The 13,857-nt window shown below is 37.2% G+C and overlaps 1 protein-coding gene across 1 annotated transcript; it reads right to left on the bottom strand.

Moving 5' to 3' along the window:
• Positions 1–7: 7 nt before the first annotated feature.
• LOC141791587 (beta-galactosidase-1-like protein 2) lies at positions 8–12,963 on the bottom strand. Its single transcript, XM_074672158.1, has 19 exons — positions 12,832–12,963; positions 12,219–12,404; positions 12,069–12,137; positions 10,902–10,997; positions 9,189–9,297; positions 9,014–9,106; positions 8,846–8,927; positions 8,689–8,753; positions 8,520–8,604; positions 6,748–6,885; positions 6,491–6,571; positions 5,080–5,189; positions 4,820–4,966; positions 2,307–2,378; positions 2,095–2,173; positions 1,906–1,993; positions 1,709–1,820; positions 1,510–1,626; positions 8–164 (listed from the first exon to the last, which is right to left on the bottom strand). Exons 1-19 carry the CDS (start codon positions 12,921–12,923, stop codon positions 78–80), a joined length of 1,908 nt encoding a protein of 635 aa, XP_074528259.1. The 5' UTR covers positions 12,924–12,963; the 3' UTR covers positions 8–77.
• Between the last annotated feature and the right edge of the window lie 894 nt (positions 12,964–13,857).

Here is a 13,857-nt window from a genome sequence, read left to right as displayed (position 1 = left end):
GATACCTGAATGTGAAGTTTTTCCTGGCGTAAGAAGCACTCAGTCTGCCAACACACTTTAACAAATTAAAGGAACATTTACTGGATGTCTGCTGCCATGCCGAGGTCAGGCGTGTCCTCGAAGTGGACTTTGAAGTCACCTTCCTGCTCCTCAAACACAATCACCTTGTAGAAAAGAGAGAAAGAATGGAAGAAGAAAATTTGAGCTCTGAGACTGGACTGACAAGCTAATGTAAAACATTTTAGAAGTAAAAACCAGTCATTTAGGTTGTTATAGCAGTCATAAAAATATCTAACTGAATACTTTCAGGAAATTGTTCTTTCATTTGCCTGGGTTGAGAAAAGTTCTGGAACAGTTCACAAATGTTGTTCCCTACAAATGAAATACCAGTGCCCAGTTACCCAGGCACAAAAAGGGGGATAAGGGATATTGTGCTTGTATCCAAAGAAAACTTACTTTATCCAAAAAGAAATTTAAAACTTGCACATTTCTAATACACCATTTCTTCTTTGTTTGTTCAGACAGTGGAAGAAGCAACATACATTTTAGTGGACCATCTTGGTTCATTCTAGTTCAGATGATACTGGTGTATAAAACCATGAACTGATTTCAGACTGAAATAATAGATTTTCAGAGCATTTTTTAAGTCTGAATCTGTCCCCACTGACTGTTAAAAAAGGTCCAAAGAAGACAAAATAGGAACTGGATAAAACAATAAACGACATGACAAATTCTTCCAATAAGACATAAAAAGTATCTCTTCCATGTTAACTGAGATAAGGGTTACTGATTTCACAGGTGGGCAAAGTCACTAAGTCATTTCATATTTTGCACAAGTTGGGGCTGTATCAACATAAGTTAGTTGTTAACCGTCATGTATATATGTTTTGTGTTTTTATATCTATATCTATATATATATATATATATATATATATATATATATATATATATATATATATATATATATATATATACACGCACACACATAAAAATATATACATATATATATGTGTGTGTGTGTGTGCGTATGTGTTTGTGTGTGTATATTTATATATATGTAAAGATATATAGATATATTTAGCTATATGAAGAGATAGATAGATAGATAGATAGATAGATAGATAGATAGATAGATAGATAGATAGATAGATAGATAGATAGATAGATAGATAGATAGATAGATAGGTAGAAAGGATTTTTATGTTTTCATTCTTTGAAAAGAGAAAAAAGTATCAGTTCTTAAATTAAATATCTTCTAAAAATAATGAATGAAAACAGGGGAAAAATTGTTACAGCACACACTTAGGCTGAATTTTGCTTCACTTTTCAATGGTAGGAGACTGAGGCACGTTATTCATATCTATATACAGTCAGTGGTCCTAATGAACTTTGTTGTGGCTTCACCAATTACACTCATTGGCTTAATCCTCATGTCTGAAATGTGGCAAGAGGGAAGATGAGACCATTTTTAAACAGTCCTCTTATCTCAAAGTTTTAACCGTTCTGTACCTGATTTATTCCACTGTTGAGGAAGGGACCGGGGAGGTAGAGGGCCTGCTGGGGGCCAATGGACCAGTAGCGACCCAGGTTCAGACTGTTAACAAACACAACACCTTTTTCCCATCCCTGTAGACACAAAGAAAAATGTATTTTCTTAGCATTGCAAACTCAATGCAAACATTAAGAAATGTTTTCTTTTTACACTCACTGGTAGCTTAACAAACGTGTCACTTGGATATCCATACGCAAAAAGCCTCCCCGTGAAAAACCCAGGGAAGGTGGGGTTCTCAGGAAGAGTTTTCCAAGGTGCATCATAAAGGCTGAAATAAGACATCCACTCAGACACAATATTAAAGGAAAATGAAAGTGATATTCAGCGCCTTAGATTCAATAAAGCATACCGACCTATCAATAAAGCTGGGCTTCATATCCAGGCTGTATATTGTAAAATCCCGCAAGGGGATATTGTTTAATAAAATGTCTCCCACAAGGCCTGCAAGAAGACAAATCAAAATTTGTTTGTTCATGAACTCTGGATGCTGCAGCGGTTTATTAGCAGGCATAGCGATGAACTTCACATTGTCTGTCAATCACCTTTATGTTGTTTGTCAAGGTCTCTTCCCTGATGAACTCGTCCACAGTTTTCCACCAATAAACTCAACGTACGTCTGCCCTGCAGGGAGTGATCACTTTTATGTCTTTGACAAGTTTTACAGACAACACATCAACATCCATCACATCAGATTACTCTGAGTTAATGTGGCTTTATTAGATGTTTGTCTTCATTGTCGAGTGTGATGCCGTACCTTACCATCAGGAACCGCCAGCTCCAGAGCTTTCCTCTTGAAGAGGCCGATGTAGCCTCTGTCCACAAACACCTATTAAAATAAAAATAAAGCTTTGAAACAAAGTATATCACAATTCATTATAACGTCTGACTCGCTGGAATAGGATGTTAAAGGTGAGTTCAGGTTTGCTAACTTTACACGACACCATCTTCTACACATTTTTATGTGCTGCATGTCCTGAAATGTCTCATTGGTCTAGCTTAACAATTTGTCTCTCATCAAAGTCACTCACATCCATTTTTTTTGTGCTTCGAACACTTAAATCTCTAGGACAAAATGTTCCCTCACTGCCCTGCATACCCTACCTGCTGACAGGTGTCAGCTTTAAAGAGGCCCAACCAGGGATGTTGATTCAACCAGAAAATAAAAATAAATCCAAGACAAATTAAACCAAACAAATTAAAGAATGGACAAAAGTATAGGAGTAAGAATTTGCATGGGAAGAAAAGAATTTTAAAAAAGAACCATTTTCATCCAAAACAACTATGAAATATTTTATATACAGTATCTAAGGGGATGTAAGTGTCATGAACAGTGTATGTGAAATAAAATGTGGGATGCATAATAATAGATTAAGGCTGAAGGAAAGTTTTCTTCTTCTTTTTTGAGTCATTAAAACCCCATTCTGGGATTTCTTGAGCAAAGATGTGCTTTTTTAATACTGTGTATTAATTCCACACTTTTTACAGTTTGATTCTCTTGCTCTTAACTGAAGCTCTCCTGTAAATGAAATAATTTCCTTTTTATTTCCAAGCCGTCTTTATCAAGCCACTGGGCTGTCAAACTCAGCATACTCACTGGGTGAACGTCAGAAGTGTACGTTTACAGTAAAACATCATTGACGTTTGTTGATCAGACTGTGGATGTGGATGTGTGTAGGGATCACATTCAACTACCGCGCAGGCGGGCCAAGTAGCGGTGAATCAGGGCCATTTGCTGGTAAAATCTTTGGACTCCAACCATAAAAAAAGGTGGGTCATGGTTGAAGAAGTTAAATCTAGTGATCTTGTCACGAACTGCTTTGTTTTGTCTCTAGTAAACTTTCTACAGTTTTCTAAATTAGCACTACAGCACTCACCGTAATGCCAGCTGCTGTTTCATATTACTCAAACTCAACTTTGTTGTGATGATGGCTTTTAAATAACTTTAAAGATTTTATGATTGAACTTGAGGATTATTCTCCATGGTGGCTCATGTTTTTATCATGTTATTATCTTCAAGGGACTGTGAGAAGGATCTGTGGAATTGGAATGCAGCAACACTGTCGTGAAGACGTCACTTTTAACAAAGTTTGATGTGAATGCATTAGGGCTGCACAATTATCGCAATCGCAATGTCAGCACATGCAATTCCGATTTTTCTCCATGATAACCAAGCAAGTCTGTAGACTCATCATGACACAACTTTTTTTATTAAATTGCAAGCACAATCGCAATCGCAATATTGTCCACCTAATTGCAAATTGCACCTTTTCCCCAAATCGTGCAGCACTAGAATGCATGGAGAAAAGATCTTCTTTGTAACTCTACTTTTCTTTGTTCAAGACAACTTTTTACCAGATATAATGCGAGGAGGTAAGGTATTCATCGACAGTCTTGTAGCGCTGTTGTTTGAAACATGACAGCTAGCAAACTTTATACAGTAGTTTTGTAGCCAGCTATATTTAGCGTTACTGACAGTTGGGTGCTGTGAGACATGTCTGTAATGTGTAACGTTAGTGAATCCTGGTTATGTCCTGCCAGTCATCTACCAAGCAGAGCTAACGTAACCTCACTCTTTGTTTTATTGATAGACTCTCAAGTTTGAACAGACCACTACAGAATAACTGCTGACTGTGAGTTGGAATCAATACTAGCACAAACAGTTTGGCTCCTGTGTCCACCATCACTACAAAATTAATCACAGAAATCATTTTCAGCAAAGAAAGACACAGATCTCTTCTCTAAACTTGACAGCCAGCATTGGGTTCTCATGTAGTCTTGGACAGGCCGTAAATTATAGGTTTAAGTAGTGGGATAGGATCAGGCATATATCTCAGAGGGAGTTTTACAAGATCACTTAGAAAGTCCTCACAGACCCTTTTAAACAGGAAAAAATCCACAGCTGAGAAGCTACTCACACTTTCTCATCATCATTCTGTATTTTTTATCTCTCCATTAGATGAAAATGTAGTACTCTAACAATCAATATGAAATTTTTTTAAATTACATTATAACCAAATGAGCTGTTGTCAGCTCCACTATAGACACAGTAGATTAACCTTTGATTAGAAGTAAATGTTTGAAACTCTTTGCAGGGTAGTGAAACATGAAGAAAACAAATAAGGTTTTTTGAAGGAGCTAAATGTAAAATAAAAGTTAACTTTTGTTAGAAAGTCAAACTTTTCCTTTCAGTTTAGTTTCACCACATACAAATACCAGGAAATGAGTTGATGAAGCTGAAACATCCACAGCTGTATAAGGAAAACTCACCAGTGCTCGGTCTCTGACGTTGTCTCCAGACTTCAACAATCCTCCACTGGTGATGATGGTCTCATACAGAGTGTACCCATAAGACTGTCCATTCCCGTTGTTCACAGGTAGATTCTCCATCCTCACAGGTTTTGGTGACCTAAACGGCTGAAAATTAACAAACATATGAACTCACAAATAAAATATTCTGTCATAGTGATAATGAACATGAATCTTTTCATGGCACATACAGATGACAGACAATCTTACATAAAACATACTCCCTCAGTGAAGGTCAGGGCGTCCCATAAGGACAGGTGCTGGTACATGATGGCTGGTTCATAACTCTCTCTGTAATGAAGAGCTGGCATGTCAGGGAAACTCTCTCCTCCTGAGCACACACACACACACACACACACAAATATATATGTATCAGTTCAGTCAGGGTATACCTAAACATAATATGAGATTATCTTCATGGAGAATTCCAACAATACAATTAGAATTGAATTACAAAGGCTCATAAAGAAACGATGAGAACAGCTGGAAAATAAAAATATGATGACCAAAAACAAACACTTCCAATTTTACTGATTATAGGCACTAAAACTGTATTCATCCATTTATCTTTTAGTTATGTAGGATCTTCACTGCTGTAACAACTTTTCTACTTGGGGTCCAAACAAAACAAGACACAACACTAAAACTATTTTACTCTTCTTTGGACAGCGATACGACTCAACAGTAGACGGATGAACTTTGGAGATCCTGTTGGTATTTTTTAAGTTAAGACTTAAACTGATCTAAACCACAAGGTCTGGGCTCACAGCTCTAAGTTTTCCGAGAAGCAGTCCTTTCATTTATGTCTACATCCCCTTTTTTCTTTGTTTTCCATTTCTGTTCAGAGCTGGTTTCATTCATACCCCTACTCGAGGTGAAAAATTGTACAATTTAGGTCATTTATCACAGTCTATTATTAAAACTGGGTTTATATTTGTGTTGTAGCTGTAAAATGAGGGGTGGGATACTGTTAGTACATATAGTGTGTTAAATTCAGCCCTGATGTTGTGGTTTTGTTTTCAAAATTTACCATCATTTATGATTTTATCAACCTTATCAAAATAACCTTTTTAAAAAAAAAAAAAAAAAAAAAGGCCCAACAACAACAACTTGATTTTAATGTGGAATAATTTTATACATTACTCAATACAACTTTTACTTTTATTGGCGTTTTAACGTGATTTTTATCGTATTTTATTTCATTTTATTTTATTTTAATTCATTTTATCCGTTTTATTTAACTTAATATTTTTTTAAAAAACTCTCCTCACCTTTTATTATCTGTTAGCTTTCTGTTCCGTAGTGAAGCTCCTTGTGTCGCATGTTTGACTGTATGAAAGGCTCTTTATAAATAAAGATGAGTTTGAGTTTTTTAAACAGTCTTAAAACAAACATAACACCAAAATCTCTCAAACGACAGGATAAAATTGGAGTATTGGATATGTGGACTAGAATATGAGTACACTGAGTGTCTGCAGTGCAGTGAACAGCAGCTGGTGAATGATGGTAACAGATAAAACAGGCTGTTATACTGTGACAGGGGTTGTTACTGGGTCTGAATGAGGAGTCTGTGTGGAGCTCCTTCTCTCTGGTTGTACCAGATATTTAACGTGACAGTCAAGTTTCACTCACCGTTATATCGAGACAGTAAATCCCTCAGGAGATGATACTTTGGCGTGTACTCTCCAGCTTCAGACAAAGGAGCATCGTAATCTGGAAGACAATGACATGTTACCTCCATTTACCATTATACACTGCCCCCTGCTGGTTGTTAGAGTCATTACAGGACATCCAGTTTTCTTCAGCCCTGACATGTTCAGTGCTTCCTCATTATCATAAAACCTCTGTAAGTTTGCATCACTCTCAGAGGATTTGCTTGTGTTGTGTACCGTAGCTGGGGACCAGAGCTCTGTACGAAGGATCAGCCAGGGCTCCGCTCATGAAGCCAAAACTGGAGCCTCCGTGGAACATGTAGAGGTTCACAGACATGCCTCTCCTCAGGATTTCTCTCACTGTGGACACCATATCTGAAAAGTAGAGCAACACTTTGCTTGTGACCCACTCTGAGCAGCTCATGCAAACCTGACAAATCTCTGGCTCTCATTATCAGGACTCATTTAAAAGCAGGCTGCACCTGACTTTCACATTTACATCCAGATTTACATTGTTGGCGTGCAGCTGCTATTTGTTATGCAAAAAAGGAAAGTTGTAATACATCACTAAATATCATCAGTGTGAAGGGGGGATTTGTTTACTGGAACTTAAAGTGACTGGAGGTTGTAAAATAAATAAAAAATAATTTTAAAAAAAGCATGTGGGGTGTCTCATCAGGGATCCTGCAGGTCTCTTTTCACAACTCAAACTACAAACGCAGAAGCAGTGATGAAAAATGTTATATATTTCAGGAAACAATGTTTGAATTAAAAAATATGTTCACCACAAACTTGACTTTGACGTATGTGGTTGAATACATAAATTATGAGGCAGCACACAGACTCAGGCTCTCAGACATGATTTTATATTTTATTTATAGGTTCCTGTCTATAAGACCAGGGGAACGTCATTTAGGGAACGTCTGAATGTTTGTGGACATTGCCGGCAGGAATAAGCTCAGTCAGTTTTGTCTCTTAGTGATTTCGTTTGTGCCTCTTTTTACCTTCAGTATTCTTCCTTATTGCACATTTGTTTGGCACATTTTTTTCCTTGTAAATATTTATGGGATTCCAAGATGTAGATGTGCAAAACTGAATCCCGAAAGGGTGGGGGGAAAAAATGCATCTGCTCACTTTACATTATCCCTCTTATTACTCAGCTACCAACAAAATGTAGAAAACCAACTTGTCAAAATAATGTCTTAAGGATTTTATACAGCATAAAAAGATTGTCCTATCAGCTGACTTCATGGGTGAAATTAACATTAAATTTAACATTTTCATTTGCTTCACATTTTTAGACTCAGAATCAGCTTTATTGGCTGGACATGTTAACATCTTGCCTTCAGTATGATTTTGCTGTCTGTACCTGTAAATCTAACATGTAGTATTTGACACTAACTGTAAAAAAAATCACTTTTGTCTTATTTTACACTTAATTGACCCTTAAAAAATCCTCAAAGTGAAATAGAAAGAAAAAATATCCTCCACCCTATCCTGAGATCTAACAAAAGTCAACTTATATTTCCCTTCATTCCCTATCATTTGCTACCTGAGACTCAAGTGTGCAGGGAATGTCTTCAAAATACAATGCAGAAAAAGACATACTACAAAAATTGTTTGTTTGCTTCTTGATTTTCACTCTATTTTGAAGGTCTTGACATTCTGGCTTTTCACATAATGTATGTGTGATGTACTGTATTCTGCAGACAGTTACTATACACTCCAGTCCAAGTCGATTTGCTGAGCTGACGGAGATCAGCTTGTAGCTCCTCATTGGCCTGAATGTAGTTGAAAAGAAGTGCTGATTTTTGGGCTGTGATCAGAAGCAGGAAGTTATCAGAATAAAGACTTTTTCTGCAAAATCTTACTGAAATCTTTCCCCCCATGTCCTCCAGGGTCTGCATAAATTCGGGCATGTTCAAGACACACCCAGTCAATCTATAGTGTGATAAACAGGTTTGCATTTCCAAAAAAAAAAAAAAAAGAACAAACAGAAGCTGACTTACCTTCTGGAGGGAGCACGTGGTGCAGCTCACCCCACACATCGTACCAGCCGGTCCAGTAGTCCATCACCATGGTGGGGCTGTTGGGCTAAAAACACAGAAGAAAAGACTCAAAACACCACACTCAGTCAAAGTGACAGGCAGGTAAATGATGGAAAAGGTAAAATCACACCTGCAGAGCTGTCAGGTCTTGGATGTCTCTCTGATTCAGCTTCTGCAGCTTCAGTGATCTGATCGCTACAAGATGCAAGAACACACAGATAAGCTCTCTGTCAGTCTTTGTATGTGTGTGAATGTGAGTGTGTGTGTGTTTTGATCATGCACTGTACCTCCATCCACACTCCCTGACTTTAATGTGTTGTGGTTGTCTGATGTGAGCAGGAGCTCACTGATCCCTCTGGAGGTCAAAGCCTTTCAAATAAAACAGGACATATGAATGGTATAATTGAATAAGTCACATTTCAACAGGTATACTTCACTTCAGCCTGAATCCTCACCTCTTTGATGAAATGCATGTAACCCTCATCTTTTGCATACGACCCGTACTCGTTCTCCACCTGCACTGCAATAATGGGACCTCCTTTCCTAAACTAAAAAAACATAAACAAATATTTAACTGGATGTCCAATAAGACAAGCAGCTGCTTCGAAAATCAGTGTCACAGATATCTACCTGCAGTGGGACCACTTTAGGAACCAGTTTGTCAAAGTATGTGTTGACAGCCTCAGTGAAGCCTGGGTGAGTCGTCCTCAGCCTCATGCTGTTGTCTCTGAGGAGCCAGCTGCAAGACAAAACAAGACAAAGGCTCTGAACAAACACACAAGTTTGTTAAAATAAACACACGGTGAGTCCAACATGTTGGACAGAACACATGGCACATGCACTCTGCTAAAGTTCAATTCAGTTCAGTTCAGTTCAGTTCAGTTCAGTTCAGTTCAGTTCAGTTCAGTTCAGTTCAGTTCAGTTCAGTTTATTTCAGTTTAGTTTAGTTTAGTTTAGTTTAGTTTAGTTTAGTTTAGTTTAGTTTAATTCAGTTCACTTTAGCTTAGCTTAGCTAAATTTAGTTGAGCTTAGCTAAGCTTAGCTTAGCTTAATTCAGTACTGCTCAGATCAGCTTAGCTTAGTTTAGTTCAGTTCAGTTCAATTTAGTTAAGTTTAGTTTAATTTAGTTCAGTTCAGTTCAGTTTAGTTTAGTTCAGTTCAGTTCAGTTCAGTTCTTTTCTGTTCTGTTCTGTTCTGTTCAGTTCAGTTCAGTTCAGTTCAGCTTAGCTTAGCTTAACTTAGTTTGGTTGAGCTTAGCTAAGCTTAGCTAAGCCTTGTTCAGTTCAGTTCATATCAGCTTAGCTTAGTATTGTTCAGTATAGTTTAGTTTGGTTCAGTTCAGTTCATCTTAGCTAAGTTTAGTTTAGTTTAGTTTAGTTTAGTTTAGTTTAGTTTAGTTTAGTTTAGTTGTGTTGTGTTGTGTTGTGTTGCGTTTAGTTTAGTTTAGCTTAGCTTAGCTTAGCTTAGCTCAGCTTAGCTTAGTTTAGTTTAGGTCAGTTCAGTTCAGCTGAGCTCAGTTCAGTTTAGTTTAGTTCAGTTTAGTTTAGTTCAGTTTAGTTCAGTTTAGTTTAGTTTAGTTTACTTTAGTCTATTTTAGTTGTAATTGAGTATCAAATCCATCCATTCATCATTTTTCAGATTTTCACTTTTGGGGTTATGAGGGGCTGGAGCTGAGGCAGGTTCTATCCTTAACAGGTTGCCTTTTAATCTCAGGGACAATGTGTAAGACAATAATTTATTTGTTAAGACTTTGAAAATGATACATTGTTAAATGTTGCTTTAATATAAGTTTAGTCTGGTCAAACTCAGTTAGGTTTAAGTTCTGTCAGGAAAAGTTAATTTCTGATTTAGAAAAAATACCTTTCTGCACTCCTCATGCCAAAAATTTACATCCTTTAAAGGTAAAACCTCTAAATCTGGTTTATATATAGACATGCCACATGAAGCCACATCTGTTTGTGTTACTTTGAATGATACAATATTACAGAGCAATAGTGTGAGAGACACAATGGTCTGGCTGTATAAAAAACTTTTTATCATTACAATAAACAATGATAAAAAAAGAGAATTAAAGGTTAATGGATGTGATGCTCTAAAATAGGGCACATCTATGACCTCATTTTTTAAGTGGAGATCAATCAAACTAAAGTAGTTACAGACCCATATCTGAATACTCAGCCTGAAATAAAGCTCATGAGTAATCAATTAAAATATTTTTAATTCTAAAGTGTGTAACAGGCTAAAGTTTACCAAACACAGTTTTATTGGTTCATCCTCCAAGAAGTGCCTGACCATCTGTCAGACAAGACTTCTCTTCAATCTTCATATTTGCAAAGTACAAACCTCGGCAGTCCTCCAAGGTCCAGCTCAGAGGAAATGTAAGGACCTGGTCGTAAAATCACCCAAAGACCCAGTTCAGCTGCGAGATTAATGAAGGCTCTGAAACACAGACAGCGACGACACAATAAAGCAGTTTGCATCTGCACAAAGTCTGAAGAGTAAAGCTTCTTATCACCCTGTTTTTTAGGAGTGTGAAAGGTGCTTTTCAACACCAGCAGCAGACTCCATTCATTCATCACTGCTGTGTTGATAATCTCCCTCTAAACTGCTGTTGTTTTGGAGATATAGCTGTCGTCAGGCAGGACCTCTCAGCCTCAAGCTTCTCCCCTGGGCACTGAGGGATTAGATGCTGAGGAGAGACAGAGTATTCCCAGCACACCTTAGAGCAGGTAACACTGTCAGAGCAACCAGAGAGGTGATGTAAGGTTTTCTAACTCTTATTACGAACACTATTTATGTCGCATATTTGGTAGGATAAGAGCATTTACTATCTCAGAAGGTTCAAAGTTCAGATTTATGAAAAATCTCTCTTGATGTTTATTTCTGTGACCCAGAACAAATTGACTCTGATCACAAACAGGCTGCTATAACATTTCGAAGGTTGAGTCGGTAATCCTTTTAATTTTTTTATTATTATTATTGAATGGCTAATGATTGCTGATTATTTAATCCACATGGTGTTAAGTTTTTTAAACCTATATTGTAAACTATTTTACAATTTTTAAGATTTAACAATATATCTAGTCATTTGTTTGCTCATTTAGTTCATTTTGTTTCTTTATTTTGTTTATCTTCATTGTGTCAACTCTGTTGTCTTATGTGGTACGTCAATATGTCCTTAAATTACGACTTTTGTCAAAATTGCAGTCCCAACTCAAATATTTTTTATTAACTGTAATTTGAAAAATAATAATACAGAGAAAATGAATAAATAAAAAAATAAAAAAGTAAATCCAGGGGTGACAAATATTTCAAGTTTTTGCTTTTAAAGGCTGAAAAATATTTTAGTTTTCATATCCTCTGGTCATAGCTCCAGGTGGTATTTTCACTCCAATCATGGATATTTTTAAGATGCACATATATTTTGAACACACACCCTATAGGCAACAAATTTTTGTGATCTTAGCCGACTCAACTTTGTAATTTGTAAGGACTAAAAGTACTACTTACTCTAAATCCAGCTGTGTGTGGAAGTTAAAGATCCCTCTCTCTGGCTGGTGTAGACTCCACGGCACAAACCTGCAAAGATTAAAAATTAATATTCAAAACGACAAAAAAAAAACTATGGAGAAAAAATAAATGTATTTTTGTTTTCCTTACGTAGTGAGAGTGTTGAGCCCACAGGCCTTCATCTTCAGCAGCCGGTCCCTCCAGTAGGCCCTCGGCACTCTGAAATAGTGGACAGATCCCCCCATGATGCGGAAAGGTTCTCCATCCAGGGTGAACTGGGACGAGTTGGCACTCAGGCCCAGCTTTCTGCTCATTCTGCGTGGCCCTGCTGGCATGCTGGAACAAGAGTTGTAGTTTGTGTCACACTCAGATTATGCAGCACACTGGCTATTGTGCATGAATGGACCACATGACGTGCCTGACAGGAATTTGCAGAAATGGAGACAAACACAACCACAACAACGCATAGATACATTTGTACCAACAGGCATGAGAGACGATAAGATAAGCTTACCTTATCATATTTATATTTTATTGCTATTTTTTGCATAATATATGTTCTTCTAAATTATTTATGCTGCAGTATAGCCTTGGTACATTAAAATAAATTTGATTCACCAAGCCTAACACCTTGTCTCCTCCGTTTCATGGAATTGCAGCATAGTTGTTTTAATTACTTTTTTCAGATATATCAGGGTTCCATTTATGACAGGCTGCAAAACTGGACTGATATCGAAGACTAGCACAGAGAAACTTTACTTACCTGAGATATCTGTACATGATGAAGCCAGCAATGCACAGGCCGATAAGTGCATATTTCCTTTTGTGTGCATTTCTAATCCTCAGGACAACCATCGATGGGATGTGACTGAGTTTCCCAAAGTCTACAGCGCAGTTCAGTTTTCAGCAGCATCTGAGCTCAGATGAACGTGTGTTACTGGCGTTAGTAACGCACCGCCTCGTGGGAGTGACCCTGTAGAGCCATGGAGACCTCACACACCTCATTAAAAGGGTTTGTTTGTGTGTGTGTGTGTGTGTGTGTGTGTGTGTGTGTGTGTGTGTGTGTGTGTGTGTGTGTGTGTGTGTGTGTGTGTGTGTGTGTGTGTGTGTGTGTGTGTGCCAGTTCTGGTTGATTGCAAAGCATTGTTTTCCTTTGGTTGAAGCTGACAAATGAATATCTGCAGTAAGATGGAAGAGCACAGGAACTCAGTGGTCAGTGGTCCCAGTAACTTTTCAGACTGTCTGCATCAGAGAGAGAATTTTTCTTCTAGAAAGTTTGACTTTTGGGTAAATAATGGCAAAACAAACTCAACATGTTGATTTTATTTATTTATTTTATTTATTTAATGAAAGTAATTGATAGTGGATTTATTCCTTTGTTCACGGTAACCCTATCAGCATTTAACCAAGAAAGTATATCCACATATTTAAAATTGCTTTCAACATTTCTTTTTTTAAGACTGAATTCTGCCACTCCTCTTGGGCTCAGTTTGCATTTTACTGTGTAAATAAAGAATGAACTAAGCACACTCAGACAGGGAATATTTACCTACAAACTTATAGCAGTATACTGGTTGATGTCTGTGTAAATAATAATGTATGTATATTTTCACAAATAAGGAAAGGACTCAGATAGGCCTGCATATTTCAATGTTTAGTGCATTTCAAAGTAGGCCTTCACATTCACACTGCACTCCTGTTTGAGGTTTTCTTTTGTTATAGCAGGTACCAAAAACAACTGTCTCATTCTAAGACATCAAAGACAATAATGACGACTGGATTACTTGCA

This window comes from Halichoeres trimaculatus, unplaced genomic scaffold (genome assembly GCF_033239565.1).
Source record: "Halichoeres trimaculatus isolate MK-OKI-2021-1 unplaced genomic scaffold, fHalTri1.1 fHalTri1_scaffold_6, whole genome shotgun sequence".
Lineage (NCBI taxonomy): Eukaryota > Metazoa > Chordata > Actinopteri > Labriformes > Labridae > Halichoeres > Halichoeres trimaculatus.
This window is presented reverse-complemented; position numbering and strand designations above follow the sequence as displayed.

Coding starts and splice junctions, on each gene's coding strand:
- LOC141791587 (XM_074672158.1), bottom strand. CDS start 12,923: ATGGTTGTCCTGAGGATTAGAAATGCACACAAAAGGAAATATGCACTT. Junction 6,886..8,519: donor CCACGTGCTCCCTCCAGAAG/GTAAGTCAGCTT, acceptor TCTACTTTTCAG/ATATGGTGTCCACAGTGAGA. Junction 5,190..6,490: donor TTTACTGTCTCGATATAACG/GTGAGTGAAACT, acceptor GTGTGTGCTCAG/GAGGAGAGAGTTTCCCTGAC.